The sequence below is a fragment of the Brassica rapa genome, chromosome A04 (genome assembly GCF_000309985.2).
Source record: "Brassica rapa cultivar Chiifu-401-42 chromosome A04, CAAS_Brap_v3.01, whole genome shotgun sequence".
Classification (NCBI taxonomy): Eukaryota; Viridiplantae; Streptophyta; class Magnoliopsida; order Brassicales; family Brassicaceae; genus Brassica; species Brassica rapa.
The window spans coordinates 14,735,226-14,748,494 of NC_024798.2; the positions used below are offsets into that span (position 1 = coordinate 14,735,226).

At 34.4% G+C, this 13,269-nt stretch overlaps 1 protein-coding gene across 2 annotated transcripts; it reads right to left on the bottom strand.

Moving 5' to 3' along the window:
* Positions 1 to 305: 305 nt before the first annotated feature.
* Positions 306 to 8,422, bottom strand: LOC103864758 (structural maintenance of chromosomes protein 3). Of its 2 annotated transcripts, none has more exons than XM_033289930.1 (30): positions 8,213 to 8,422; positions 7,996 to 8,040; positions 7,826 to 7,901; positions 7,614 to 7,652; positions 7,370 to 7,437; positions 7,195 to 7,266; positions 6,734 to 6,813; positions 6,569 to 6,647; positions 6,364 to 6,481; positions 6,113 to 6,288; positions 5,651 to 5,896; positions 5,412 to 5,533; positions 5,043 to 5,187; positions 4,683 to 4,855; positions 4,503 to 4,602; positions 4,168 to 4,304; positions 3,838 to 4,039; positions 3,607 to 3,694; positions 3,372 to 3,521; positions 3,063 to 3,214; positions 2,763 to 2,954; positions 2,498 to 2,681; positions 2,322 to 2,392; positions 2,095 to 2,246; positions 1,840 to 2,008; positions 1,616 to 1,762; positions 1,180 to 1,275; positions 926 to 1,100; positions 629 to 837; positions 306 to 545 (listed from the first exon to the last, which is right to left on the bottom strand). In XM_033289930.1, exons 2-29 carry the CDS (start codon positions 8,008 to 8,010, stop codon positions 647 to 649), a joined length of 3,615 nt encoding a protein of 1,204 aa, XP_033145821.1. In that variant the 5' UTR covers positions 8,011 to 8,040; positions 8,213 to 8,422; the 3' UTR covers positions 306 to 545; positions 629 to 646. The 2 variants fall into 2 exon arrangements, with proteins under 2 accessions (XP_033145821.1, XP_033145820.1); XM_033289929.1 differs by having other exon boundaries at positions 7,996 to 8,110; positions 8,213 to 8,358.
* Between the last annotated feature and the right edge of the window lie 4,847 nt (positions 8,423 to 13,269).

Sequence of the window (13,269 nt, forward strand, 5' to 3'; positions counted from 1 at the left end):
AGTTAACAAAAACATTTTCATTTCATCTTTCATTTTGGCTATTCCCTTACACACCGTCCCAATGCTTCTATTTCCTTGATAAAATTAATACTAATTCATATATAAATTGAAATAGTGGTTTCATGACTTTTAAATAATTTTATTCGAATGCACTAGAATCGGTTTTTGGATTAATTGAAAGGCCCCTTAATTGAGGCTGCACTGTCAACCGAAAAGGGCGAAAAGAAATTGTTGTGCATCAAATTGAAGCTTCTAGTCCAAAGTTCACTAGAGAAAAGCAAAACCCAAAGCAGCAAACTTTCAAAACCAATAAACTAATTAGATATTACCATTAATCCATCAAACTCTAGAAAGTAAGCAGAGAGTCGACACGTGAGATTAAAAAGAAACCGTTATTTCTCAGGTGTACTTGGAGATAATTATACAAACCTGAACTGCACATTAGAGATATTATAATCCTAAAAGCAAACCTTGATAACATGTTAAATCCATTTTAAACAAGTGCGACACAAGCTCTCTCAAGACATGCAAACGCACCAACTTCCCTGCCACAATAAAAAAAAAAAACAGTTATCAGTTATTTAGCTTTTGCAAACAGATTAGTACTGAGAAGAAAGAGTTAATGAACCTGAGTGAGTGATGATGATCAAGTATCATGGGACTGATCTTTCTCGATGAAGTCCAACGCCTGATCCTTTGAAATAACTTGCACAATACTCACTCTGTTCTTATGAAACACTCCATATATCTTATCCGCAACCTTCACAAGCTCGGGACGGAAAGTTGTGGTAATGAACTGCGTGCTTACACTGTCATCAGCTAAACCACGAATCATGTCTGATAAAATTGTTAGGTTAAGAAAATCATAATGCTACTGAGGGGAGCACGAAAGTTTGCAGTAAGAAATTAGATGGAAAAAGGATACTGCCCACAGCAGTTCGATACTGAGGATCGAGTGCGGCATCAATCTCATCAAAAAGATAGAATGGTGCAGGATCGCATCTCTGGATGGCAAAGATTAATGCGAGAGCAACGACGGTCTTTTGGCCTCCCGACAATTGTTTCATTGACTGTGTCTCTCCTTGACCAGTAAACGACACCTACAAAACAAAAATGCCAAAATGAGATCAGCCTGAAAACTAGATAAACGGATATATGTATGCACCGTTCTTTCTGTACCTTCACTTTTACGCCAAGGTATTTCTCAACCCTTCCCTCTGCATCAGCCTGGCGACCTCCATCATCGTCATCATCTTCATCATCATGATCGTGGTCCTGTATATGCACCCAAAGAGTTCATGTCCACATAATTGATTAGTTATAAGATCACACAAACGTATGACAGAAGAAACAACAGGACAACAATTAAGATAATGGTAGTTTTGTCTGGAGCCAAAAGAAAGGTTTAAGGTTCACACAACAATGATATACCAGGCAAATACTTCCACACTTAAGGTTCACTAGACTGCACCTAGCTTGTTGATTACACTAAATTTATCTCGTTCAATGATACTATGAATTTTAGTTAACCATTTCACATTGGAAAACTAAAAAGAGATTAAAGTAAACAAAAGATGGAGATGAAAAAGTGTTATCAAGGAAAGCAGAAACGTGCCTTTTTCTTCGTCATGACAAGGTGACCATGCCCACCTTGCACAAGCTTGGAGAATACTTCCCGGAAGTTGCGTGCAACCCCTTTGAAAGTACGTTCTATAGATTCATCTTTCCTCTGATCCAGAACTGTTATCAGTTCTTTAATTTTCTGCAATATCATCAAATGTGTTTTAGCCAAGCTCTACTTTCTACGTATAATGAGTAATGAAATCTCCCATTATTTACCTCATCTCCTGCATCAAGCTCTGCTTGCCGTTTCTGAAGTTCTTCTCGTTGTTCTGTGAAATTAACATATTGATCAAGCGCTTTCTTGTTTACATGGCTGAATTGTTGCAGTTGTTCAGTGCATCGGTGTAGCATCTTCTGCAGCTCCTTGATATTTTTGCGTTTGTACCTATAATATATGATAGCTTAAACATATGTCAGAGCTCGTAGGAGAAAAACAAAGGGAAAAATAGGCTTGACTGGATGCAAACATACGTATCAAAAGCGTCAGATGACAATGGACCCAATCCTCTAATTTTCTTCGTATACTCTTCTTGCTTAGCGAGGAGTGTGTTGCGAAGGCTGAACAGTTCCTCCAACTTTTTATTTGCATCTTGCACTGTCATATCACAGTCATCTTGCAATGCCTGAGAGAACAAGAAACTTTGTCAGATACCTATAGGAAACGTGATATACTCTTAATTTACAGAAAACATTATTACCTTTAACTTCGCTTTCTCATCTTTATATTTCTTGACCTGCTTAGTCTTCTCATCAATGCTTCGACAGAGACCTAAAACCATTAAATGGTAGTGTGAGTCTACAAGTCCAAATAGTAAAAGACAGCTCAAAACAATTCAAGCAAATAGCTACGTATATCAGAGAGTTTGGGGCTCACTTTCGAGCTCGTTTGTGATCTCTTCAACCAACAATTTTGCATCATCGAGTTCTTGTGTTTTTAAGCCAGCTGAACTAGGCAAACTATCATCCTCGATGGAAGCTATTGTAGCCTGTAACTCATTTATTCTCCTCTTTAAGTTGGTAGATAAGTTAGTCTCCAACTCTGCTTTCCTTGTCTCCCTCTATTTATAATGAAACATCCATGAATCAGACTGTATAAATTAACTCAAAAGAGAAAGCAAACGTTCAAACTATTTTCTTACCTCAATGCGATCTGTCTTATATGCAATGAGTTTCTCCTTAAGATCCTTAATTTCGGGGTTTAGTCGTGACAATTGCTCCCTTTCCTCTGGCGTTAGATGATCCACAAGTTCTGTTCCCATTTCAGCTTCCTTCATGGCCATGCTAGACCTTAGTTGCTCAATTTGTGTTCTAATATCATCTAGTGATTTCTCCTGAAAACAAGTGAAGAAATTTAGTATGCATAGCATAAGAAATATATATTTAGCACTGAAGACCGCTAAAAAGCTAATAAAAGAAAGGAATGTATTAAAGAACGAAACCTTATTTTCAAGGGCTTTACGTATAGCCTGTTTCTGCCTATTCGCGTTAGCTATCTCTTGCTTCAGTTGCTCCACTTGTAGTTTGCTATGCGTCCAGTCTGCTTCAAGCCTCTGCTGCTCAGTAACAAGCTGTGTGATCTGCTGATCTATCAGTGAGACAAGTTAAGTAAAATGCTTTGAATGAAGAACTGTTGGCATAGAAAATGAAAAGAAGAAACACACAACACAAATCAATGAGCAATACGATATAGTACATCAGAGAGCGAAAATGCAATCAAAGTAAACCAAAGTAAGTTACGGAAAGGATATCTTGTAGCTGTCTTCTAACATCCTCCAACACCTTCTCCTTCGTATTTATCGACTTTGTATTTTGTATTATGGTATTCATGAATCTCAATTTTGACCGCCTGTGGTCATAAAATCCACCAGTCATGCCACCCTTTCTGCTAACCTGGTCACCTGTCATGGGCCACCAGAACGTTCAGGTACAACATACATGTCAAATGGGAAGTATAATATATAAAAATGCATTTTCAGTTCCAACCTTCCAGAGTTATGCAATCTAAGCCATCGTTCTTAGCAACTCTTGTTGCCACATTCAGGTCACGACATACTACTGTTCTACCAAAAACCTACATAAGACACGTAAAGATATAATGAGATTACCCATGGAAAAAAAAAAGCAAAAGTCAAATTGTTCCATCGAAGGTGCAAATAATATATAAGTGGGCCATCAGAGAGCAGAAAGGCACATAATTCAGCTCAAAGGTGGTACCTGGCCCAATGCTGGTGCAAATCTAGAATCGAACTTCAATCTTCTCAGTAGTGGTATTGCATCAGTACTTTGTGGATAATTTACGTGAGGCGCCTTTACTCGATTCAGAGGTATGAAGGTTACCCGTCCACCCTTTCGAGAATTCAGGTGTTTAATTATCTGGGTTGAAATATCATCGTTCTCCACTACCACGTGAAATAAGCTGCTTGTAGAGAACAACAGATGAAACAAATGAATGCGTCATAAGGTAAGAACTAAGAAGTAAAGCTCAAAAGTGAACAGTGTAAACATTCTAGCTGTGAGGTAAATATTAGGAAGTTTCCTGCATACCTGTTTCCCGCAGTGACTTCAACTGCAGTGAAAAACTTTTCCTCGCAATCAACCAACTCAACAAGTGGGCCAAAAACTCCATTGATCTTATACTCAGAGCAAATCCGTTTAATAGAGCTCAGCCCTCGCCTAACATCCTGAGACAATGAATCAGCTGAGTCACCAGAAACGAAAACTGAAAATGGCAACTTACTATATACCAGAAGTAATATAAAGTTAACACATTACTGAAGGAGCTTGGATGGATCTAATGCATCAACTACTTTGAATATTAAATACGGTGAAGGAGCATGCATCAAAGCAATACATAGCAAAAAAATAGCACGATCACTCACTCCTGGAGTGGCATGATCAAGGTTTTTCTTTGCCCTTTCAAGTTCCGTTTTCAACTTCTCAAGTTCAGAAGATAGTTCACTTTCTTCTCCCCATTTTTCCCTGTGTTAACAAATCTTATGTTATATTACCAAAAAATTGCCTTCTGTACTTACAGGTATGGAAAAGACAGCAATACTTACTTTCTTTTTCTCTGTTCTTCATCTCTCTCCCTCTTTTTAATATTAAATTGTTCATGGGACTTAGAAATGTGAGATTCCAGTTCACCAATTTCAACTTCACATTTCTTGATGTGTCCATCACGCTCTGACAAATCAGCATTGAGGCGAAAAATTTCATCCTGAAGTTTTTGCTCCTACAAAAGAAAAAACATGTAACATCACCAATCGTATGAAACTGATGCCATGTACAAAGATTATAGAGATCCAAATGTCATGGATATATAGAAGATATGGCAAATTTTCCATCTTTAAACGTAAAAAGGCTGTAATCATATTAATTATAGTATGATTCATTTTTTATATGTAATAAAGTAAACTCACTTGATTCAAATTTAAGTCTAAAACACGCTTAAGATCCTCAATCTCCTTGCGGAGCCATTTGTCTCGTGCAGCCTTATTTGAAAACTGAGTTGAACGGCCTTGTTTCTGATAAAGAATACTAAGCTTTTTCTCCAGCTCCATGATTCTGTAAGAAAAAACCATAAACAGTAGTTGTCCATGTAAGAGGATTCATTATATATAAAAGGGAAAAAAAATATTTCTAATCTGCATCACCATATTCAACTCACAGTATCTCACAAGTCACACCTAAGCTTTACCCAATTTTAACTCAGTACCAATATACAATCCACCCATTTTAAGTAGGGACAAAGATAATTTCCGCTTGGCATTGACATAATATAGACCTACCTTTTTGTCGTCTGCTTCTCCTTGTCAACTTGACTTTCATACAAAGGATTAATCGCCTCTAGTTCCTTCAAAGAATCCTGCATTTCTCTTTCCACCAAACTAAGTTGCTCAAGGGCATCATTCTGAAAGGCATCGTATTTCATTAGCGGACATTATCCATAAATATATAAAAAACAACTTTAAATGCATACTGATGTACAGTTTACTCCCAAAGTTTAACTACAAATGTGAGTGAGTACCTTAGACTGGATATTTCCGGCAATCCGTTCCTTAAAGTCATTCTCATCAAGCTCCAGTTTTGTCTTCTTCTTTATAGCTTCAGTTCTTCGTGCTTCAACAGTTTCTTTCTCCTTGTTCAATGTCTGAAGCTCCTTTGTCAGTCCTTTCAGCGACTCATCTAAGCTTCTGGACTCGTCCTGGGCCTTCTCAACTCTATCATACATTTTTGTAGACTCTTCAGATGCCTTAGTTCTTGCAACTTCTACCTGGATCACGAATTAAAATGCCCAGATGTTGAAATGGTAAAGCCTAGTGATGAGTGAAGTAGTAAATAATCATACGAAACTTGCTCACTGAAGAGCATAGAAGCTTGGAGTCTGGAAGAGTACAACAAGTCACTAAAATTATAGTAGCACGCGCAACAGAAAGACCAGCAATAGTTATCAGCTGAAAACATACATATCCCTATGTTATTAGCTGACCTGTTCCAGTTTTTCCCTGGTATCGTGAAGCTCTTTGTCGTAAATGGTGTATTCCAGTGATTTTCTCTGCTTATCAAGTTGTTGGTATTTTCTAAGTTCTTCTTTCTCTTCGTCCAATTCCCTTAGTCTCTCATCCAAGTATTGCACAACTTGGATTATCTGCTTTCGTTTATTCCCTGGAAGACAAGTCATGTATTAGATTTTGGTTGAAATTAAAGAGTTTCCACTACTACTGCCGACTGATAACTTGCCTGTATCCTGCATGATCTTTAAGCTCTCACGGCGCCTCTCCTCATAAACACGGGTACCACCAATCTCTTTTAGCAGATCCAGCCGTTCTGGGTCTTTCATCAGTGTCAATGAGGCTATCTACAAACGCACCAACAAAGCACATTTAAGCTATAGAAGTTTGGCAGCCCACATAATCTTCTCAAATCAAACAACATGGGAGCTTACCTTTCCTTGTTGAACAACATAGTACGGATTAGAACGAGAAAATCCAGCACTCTCCAGTAAATTCATAACTTCATTTTTTCTGCAAGTTTTGTCATATAAGTTTTCTCCCATCCACTAAATAGGGGAATGGGAAAGAGAGTGAAAACTTAAAAAGCAAGTACGCACGTAATGTGTTTCCCGTCCAGGAAATACTCATCCTTCTTCAGGCCAATTGTTCGGCGCAAGCGAATTTCTTCCTTATCAACCTAGTGGAAAAACATAAACCACAGATCAGAAAACAAATCAAATGTACCATTCTTGAACCAACTCTGCATTCAGGGCAAAGAGGATGTGCTGATATACCCAAGTACGTTTTGATACAACAAAATTTCATAATATATATAAATCATAACAAGAGATCAGTTATGACTTAAGAAAAACACACCCTATAAATAGCCAACAAAAGGATGACAGTTTTACAAAAACCTAAATGGGACTTCAATTTAAGTGAATGACGAGACCACATAAAATGAACCGATAACATGCTATACACAAGCTTAGTTAGTAACAGAGTTCTCTAGCCTTGAGCTGACATATTATTAGCAGAAAATTGCCGGTCACAAGTAGTAGGGGAAAGGAGTTATTACCGGGATACGGTTGTCGGAGTTATCAAACACAATCTCCACGAAGGCAGACCCAACCTGATGACCAGCACCTTCCTGCCCAACAACAAAAGGCCCAGAGTTAGAAAAATTATCAGGATAGCATGAGATGCACTCAAACAGAGCAACTTCGAAGCCAGCAGCAAACAAGAGAGCATACATGGAGTAGTGCGTGCCTATCTTCATTCCGCAGATTCTGGAAGATGTCACTCAACACGAAACGAATTGCTGCATATAAAACCAATAATATGTCACTGATAACTGAAAACTATAGATATTTTTTACCCGGCAACGGAGCCAATTTTTTACCAATTCAAGCTTGAGTAATAGAATAGCCGTTTGAAGAAAAAAAAATACAAAAAAAAGTGTTCAAAAAGGATGAAGAATAGGGTGAAGAATATTACCATGGAAGAAGTTGCTTTTCCCAGAACCATTTGCCCCAACTGCAATTAAAAAATAATAATAATCAGTTTCAGCAACAATTTTATAATACTTCAACGAAGGTTTTAAGCCTATCTAATTGCATCCACTAAACAAAAAACGAACACACATAATAATTTGACGAAAAATTGAACAAGAGAATCAAATTTGAATCGGAGAGATCCGTGAATTATACCAACGCAATTAACTTTGGGGCTGAAAATCTCAGTAGCGACTTGCTCTTTGTAACTCTTGAATCCTTCGATTATAACCTTCGCGAACCCAAATCCGAAACACCCGAGAAGAAATTAGTTAGTGACGAAGAGCAAATTCAAGTGAACTTAGAGAGGAAGAGAATAAGCGCACCAGCTTAATATACATAGCGATAAGGTCACCAGCAGCTACTCCCACCTGTTGGAATTGGAGCAAACCCCCGGGAGAGATTAGTATTATGTCAAGCGATGGATGAAACTCGAAAACCCTAATTTTGCGAGAGTGGGAAATGGAGAAGTTGAATTATACAAAGGGGGGTTTCTTTTTTTAGTCGAGTAAATCGAAGCAAGAGGGGAGGAAGAGTACTTACAGATTCAGTTTGTTCAGAGAGAGAGAGAGATGGCGATTGAGGAAGAGCTCGAGGAGTTGAAGAAACGCCACAAATAAAATTGGAGGCAAAGTCGATGAAAAATGACCGGGAAAATAATTAATCAGCCAAAATATTAGGTCTCTCCAAGATGCATAATTTTGTTTGTTGGATCTTACGGAGAAAAACAACATATTATATACATTAATAATACATTGTTGTTCAGAAAAATATACATTAATTCATGGGTTAATTTGCCAATCTGACCAATTTTGGAAAGGAAATGAAGAATATGTAACTGATTTTTTGACGTTATTAACTCAACTAGAGCCGGGGTCCGTGCTACGCGCAGATAATATGTTTAATTAAAGTAATTTTATAATTTTTGGTATTTTTAAGTTCTAGAAATAGCAAGTTTTTTGGTATTTGGAAGTGTTAATTTTTAATTATTTTGGTGGGTTTGCTAGTATGTTTCAATTTTCATCGAATTTTATAGTGTTTGTGTGTGGAATTAGTATTTTCTATTTTTTTGCGCGGGAAATTTTAAGATATAAGGAAACGTAAGCCAGTTCACACAGTTCGAAACTGAATAGTTTGACAGTAGAAATAAGTAATTGTCTAAAAAGGCGAAGCATGAGTTTTTTTGTGTTTAAAAAAAAAAACTAAAAGAAATAAAAATAAGATAAGACGTAGACGATGTCTCCGAAGTATATTGTGAATGGTCTTCTAGAGCTGGCACCTTCTATTGTTGGCGGACCTATATTGTTATAAAAAAATTTTGTTAGTACAGCTTTGTTATTGAGTTTAGAGATTATTGGTCGGCAGACTTACTGGTGTCTTGCATCTTATGGTATAGAAAGTTGTTCGTGATTCCGGAAAGTCTGCTACGGGTGAGCATTTGATCGTGATTCTGGAAGAGAAATAGAAAGGAATTTAGTATTTTTGCATAATGTTGTGTATGGTGTTGCAAATAAGTTTGGATTACCTTCTGAGTGTGGTAGACCGTTGTATATTTCTTTGTAGACTATGTTTTTAACCATTCCTATCTTTTGATATTTTTCTTGTATAATTTTGAGGCCTGACTTGGTAATAACGCGGGAAAGACCAACATAGAGCTGTCCATGGGTGAAAACGGGTTGCGGCAAATACAACAGGACACCTTTCAAACTCTAACCCTGACTTTTGTTAATTGTCATTGTATAACATAGTCTGATTGGAAATTGCCGTCTTTCAAAAATAATATTTGTTTGTCAATTATAGAGTTTTAACCGGCTAACTATCTAAAACTACGGAAAATTATTTGGCTTTGTCATTTTTTTTGTTGTATGGTTAAGAATCAAATTACATAAGATGTAAATAATTAAAAATGTATTAAAACTAAATATATATGAAACTAAATTTATGATAAACAGTGTAAAATGGTCCATAATTTGTATTTTAAAATTAAAAACATCACTACTATATAAAAGGGAAACCTACGTTTGCAAACAATTATAATGATGTGCTTTTATATTTGTTTTATTAGAGTTTTGGATTAGAGTATTAAACTAATATATCAATACTAATAATTTAAAATTATTATAGAAAATGGTATTACATACAAACAAATAATGAAAATAATTTCGAGATTATATTGTTATTTTTAATAAATATGTTTGGTTTGAATTAAAATTCAAAGATCTCTTATATATTAAAGGAGAAGCATTGTAATAAATGCGTTCACACTAAACTGAACACATATCACGTATAGAAGCATTGTAATAAATGCGTTCACACTAAAATTGATACATATCACATTGAGAGAGCTTTTCACCCAAACTCTACATAAATATGTTCACACTATGTACTTTACTTTTTTTTAATATAAAACTCACATGCATGATTCTTCTTTACGTTATTTTTACAGTTTACAAATAGAACTGGATAAATTATTCATAAATTTTGATTCGATTCGTTATCCATTTTGATTCGAACCGAAAAATCCGGATATCCGTTACTCTACGAAGCAAATCAAATACTGAAATGCAATATCCATTAAAAAAAAACAAATCACAAATATCAATATTTATAGGAATGGATATCCAATTTGATCAGTTATATATATATATATATATATATATAAAGAATTATGTGTAAGTTAAATATTACAGTTTATATAAATTTTACAATATTTTGTTTTAAAATAATTTCATTTTAAGAATTTTATTTTTCATGTATTATTTTGAAAAAAAAAATTAATATTAGTTAACAGCATCTTTATATACTTATCAACCATCTTTATATACTTTTACATACACATACAAGTGCACATTGACGTGAGCACCTTATAACTAAGTATTTACCACAACTGAAATATCTAATTTTTTTTGGAAGTTAAAATATTTTTTTCTTAATGTTTTTTTCACTATCGACCAAATTGTAATAAAATGATTTGTCTTAATAATTTTCTTTTCTTTTTTTTAACTATTATCTGTTTAGAAACTATAATATAAAACCATTGGTTCGACATCACGACTATCTAAGATTTATAACATGAAAACAAACAAATAATAGTAATTTTTGATTATCACAAAAAAAAACTCAAAAAATCAAACATTTTAAACGAACAAACTAAATAAATATTGATGTAAAATAATAGTTATATTTTAGGTGATTAAAAACCAAAAAACAACCTAAAACCGAACCGATATCCAAATTAAATAGATTAATGTCTCCTTATTAAAAAATAATGAAACTAAAAATCACATTCTGCGCAAAGCGCGGGTTATTACCTAGTTTTAGCAGGTAAAAGTGAAGATACGTCCTTTGTGAGGGAGTTATTGATTGGAGAATTTGTCTTTGATTTTGGACTTTTGTGAATCACACGTGTGTTTTTCAACTGATTTGTACACAGAGTATTTATGATGTTTGTCAACATTATGTAAAATCAGTTATTTATTCATCTTTATTTTTCGAAGTAATGTAAAATCAGTTATCAGTTTCAACTTAAAGAGAATTTTTTATTCTAAAATAAATAACATTTTCAAGTTTCTATATAAAATTTATTAATAGTTAATGTTATATAATCAGTATTATTATACATTATATTTTATTATTGGTTTAACAACAGATAGATAAATAATTAATGGTTTTTTAATATATAAAATATAAAAGTAAAAATAATAAAAAGGAACTTTAAGAAGTAATGTCAACATTATGTAAAATCAGTTATTTAGTATATATTATATTTTATTATTGGTTGAATAATAAATACTAATGATGTTTTATTTAAAAAATGTAAAATATAAATATGTTGTTGTAAAATTAATACGGTTCATAGTTTGTATTTTTAAATACAAAAAAAAAAATCACTACTATCTGAAAATAAAATCTACCTTAGATCTAAGTATTAAATTAATATATCAATACTAATAATTTTTTGACTCAAAAATGAACTTGTAAATATAAAATACCTCCTAGAAGGGGAGGACCTTTGGAGGTTGATTTGACCATGGTGTTGGGAACAACACTTCCTTAAACAAAATGAAGAAGATTAAAATGATTCGTCAGATCGACCACAAAAAAATGGATTTTTGCAAAATTGATCTACAACTTAAAGTCAAACACAAAACTAACCTTCGTTTTTTTTGAAAATTGGTTTTGCCCAATTCACCCCATAAGTTCATATAATTCACGAAAATGCCATCAAATTTTTTTTCTTTTCGAAAATGACATTTTTACTCTCTCACCCTCATCATCTTCAAGTAATTACAAGATTGTCATTGTCATCAATACCCTAACCACCATGAACAATCAATTTGAAGCTCTTAATTCTCCCAAAATCGAGTTGCCCTTCTTCTTTTTCCATTTTTATGAACTAAACACAACATATCTCTCACTTTCTCTCCACATTGAGCTAAAAAACCCAAGATTTTGATTTTACATTTTTTATGGTTCATAAAGTCATAGAAGCTAACGATTATGGGTGGGTCACTTTCTTTGAGATTATGTGTGCTTGGAGAAGCCTTATGTGTGCTAAGGAAGTTATCTCACCAATTTAAGGTATGAAATCGATTTTTTTTCCAGATCTGTTCGTCAGACGACTTACATGGAAAGTCGTCTGGCAGTAGACGACTTACCTGGAAGTCGTCTGGTCAACCAGAGGTTATTTTTGCAATTGACTTTGAAATCTGTTTTCTGAGACGACTGAAAGTTAAGTCGTCTGATTTTGTTTGGTTACATAAAAATCTCCAAAGAACCTAGACGACTTACATTTCAGTGGTCATAGGTTAGTTTTGCATTTGACTGGATTATTTCGGAAGTTTGACTTTTCCGGACGACTTACATTTCAGTCGTCTGGTGAAAATTGAAATATCAATATTTTATTAACACTATACGACTTACAATTAACTCGTTATAGGTTAGTTTTGAAATTGAAAAAAAAAACTTTAATATTTAATTATATCCAGACGACTTATAATTCAGTCATCCGCCCGACGACTTACATGTCGTCCATGATTTTATTCCGAGATTCTGGTCAAACCTCGTAAATCTTAGACGGTGATTAGGGTGACTGAGAGGATGAGCGAGCTTTAGCTTTAGTTTTAGGGAGACGGCGATTAGGGTTAATAGACTAGGCTGCGAGATTGTTCTTTACCTGGCCACCGGCAAATCGTAGCCTATTTTGTAAGCGGCAACAAAGCCCAAACTGTTTATTGCAATTTTAATTAGAAGCCCCATCCGCTAGTGACATGGCAGTTTGATAGGTGAAAATTATTTTGTCCATGTGGCACTCCTTAGAAACTCCCAAATTAGCCCTTTTTATATAGTATGGATAACATTTAGTGTATAATTGTGCCGGTTATATCATTTTTCTTTTCAGGTAATCGGTGATATAAAAAAAAAAGTAACTTTGACATTTATAAAAGTAAAAAAGAAATATTGAAATAGAGGGTGTATTTTGTTTTGTTACTGTTTCTGAACCTCTATTTATACTATTAAAAAGGAAGGAGTCCCAAAAAATCTACTTATGAAAGGTTGTTGGACCTATTCACTAAACATAACTATTTTTTTGGTCTCAC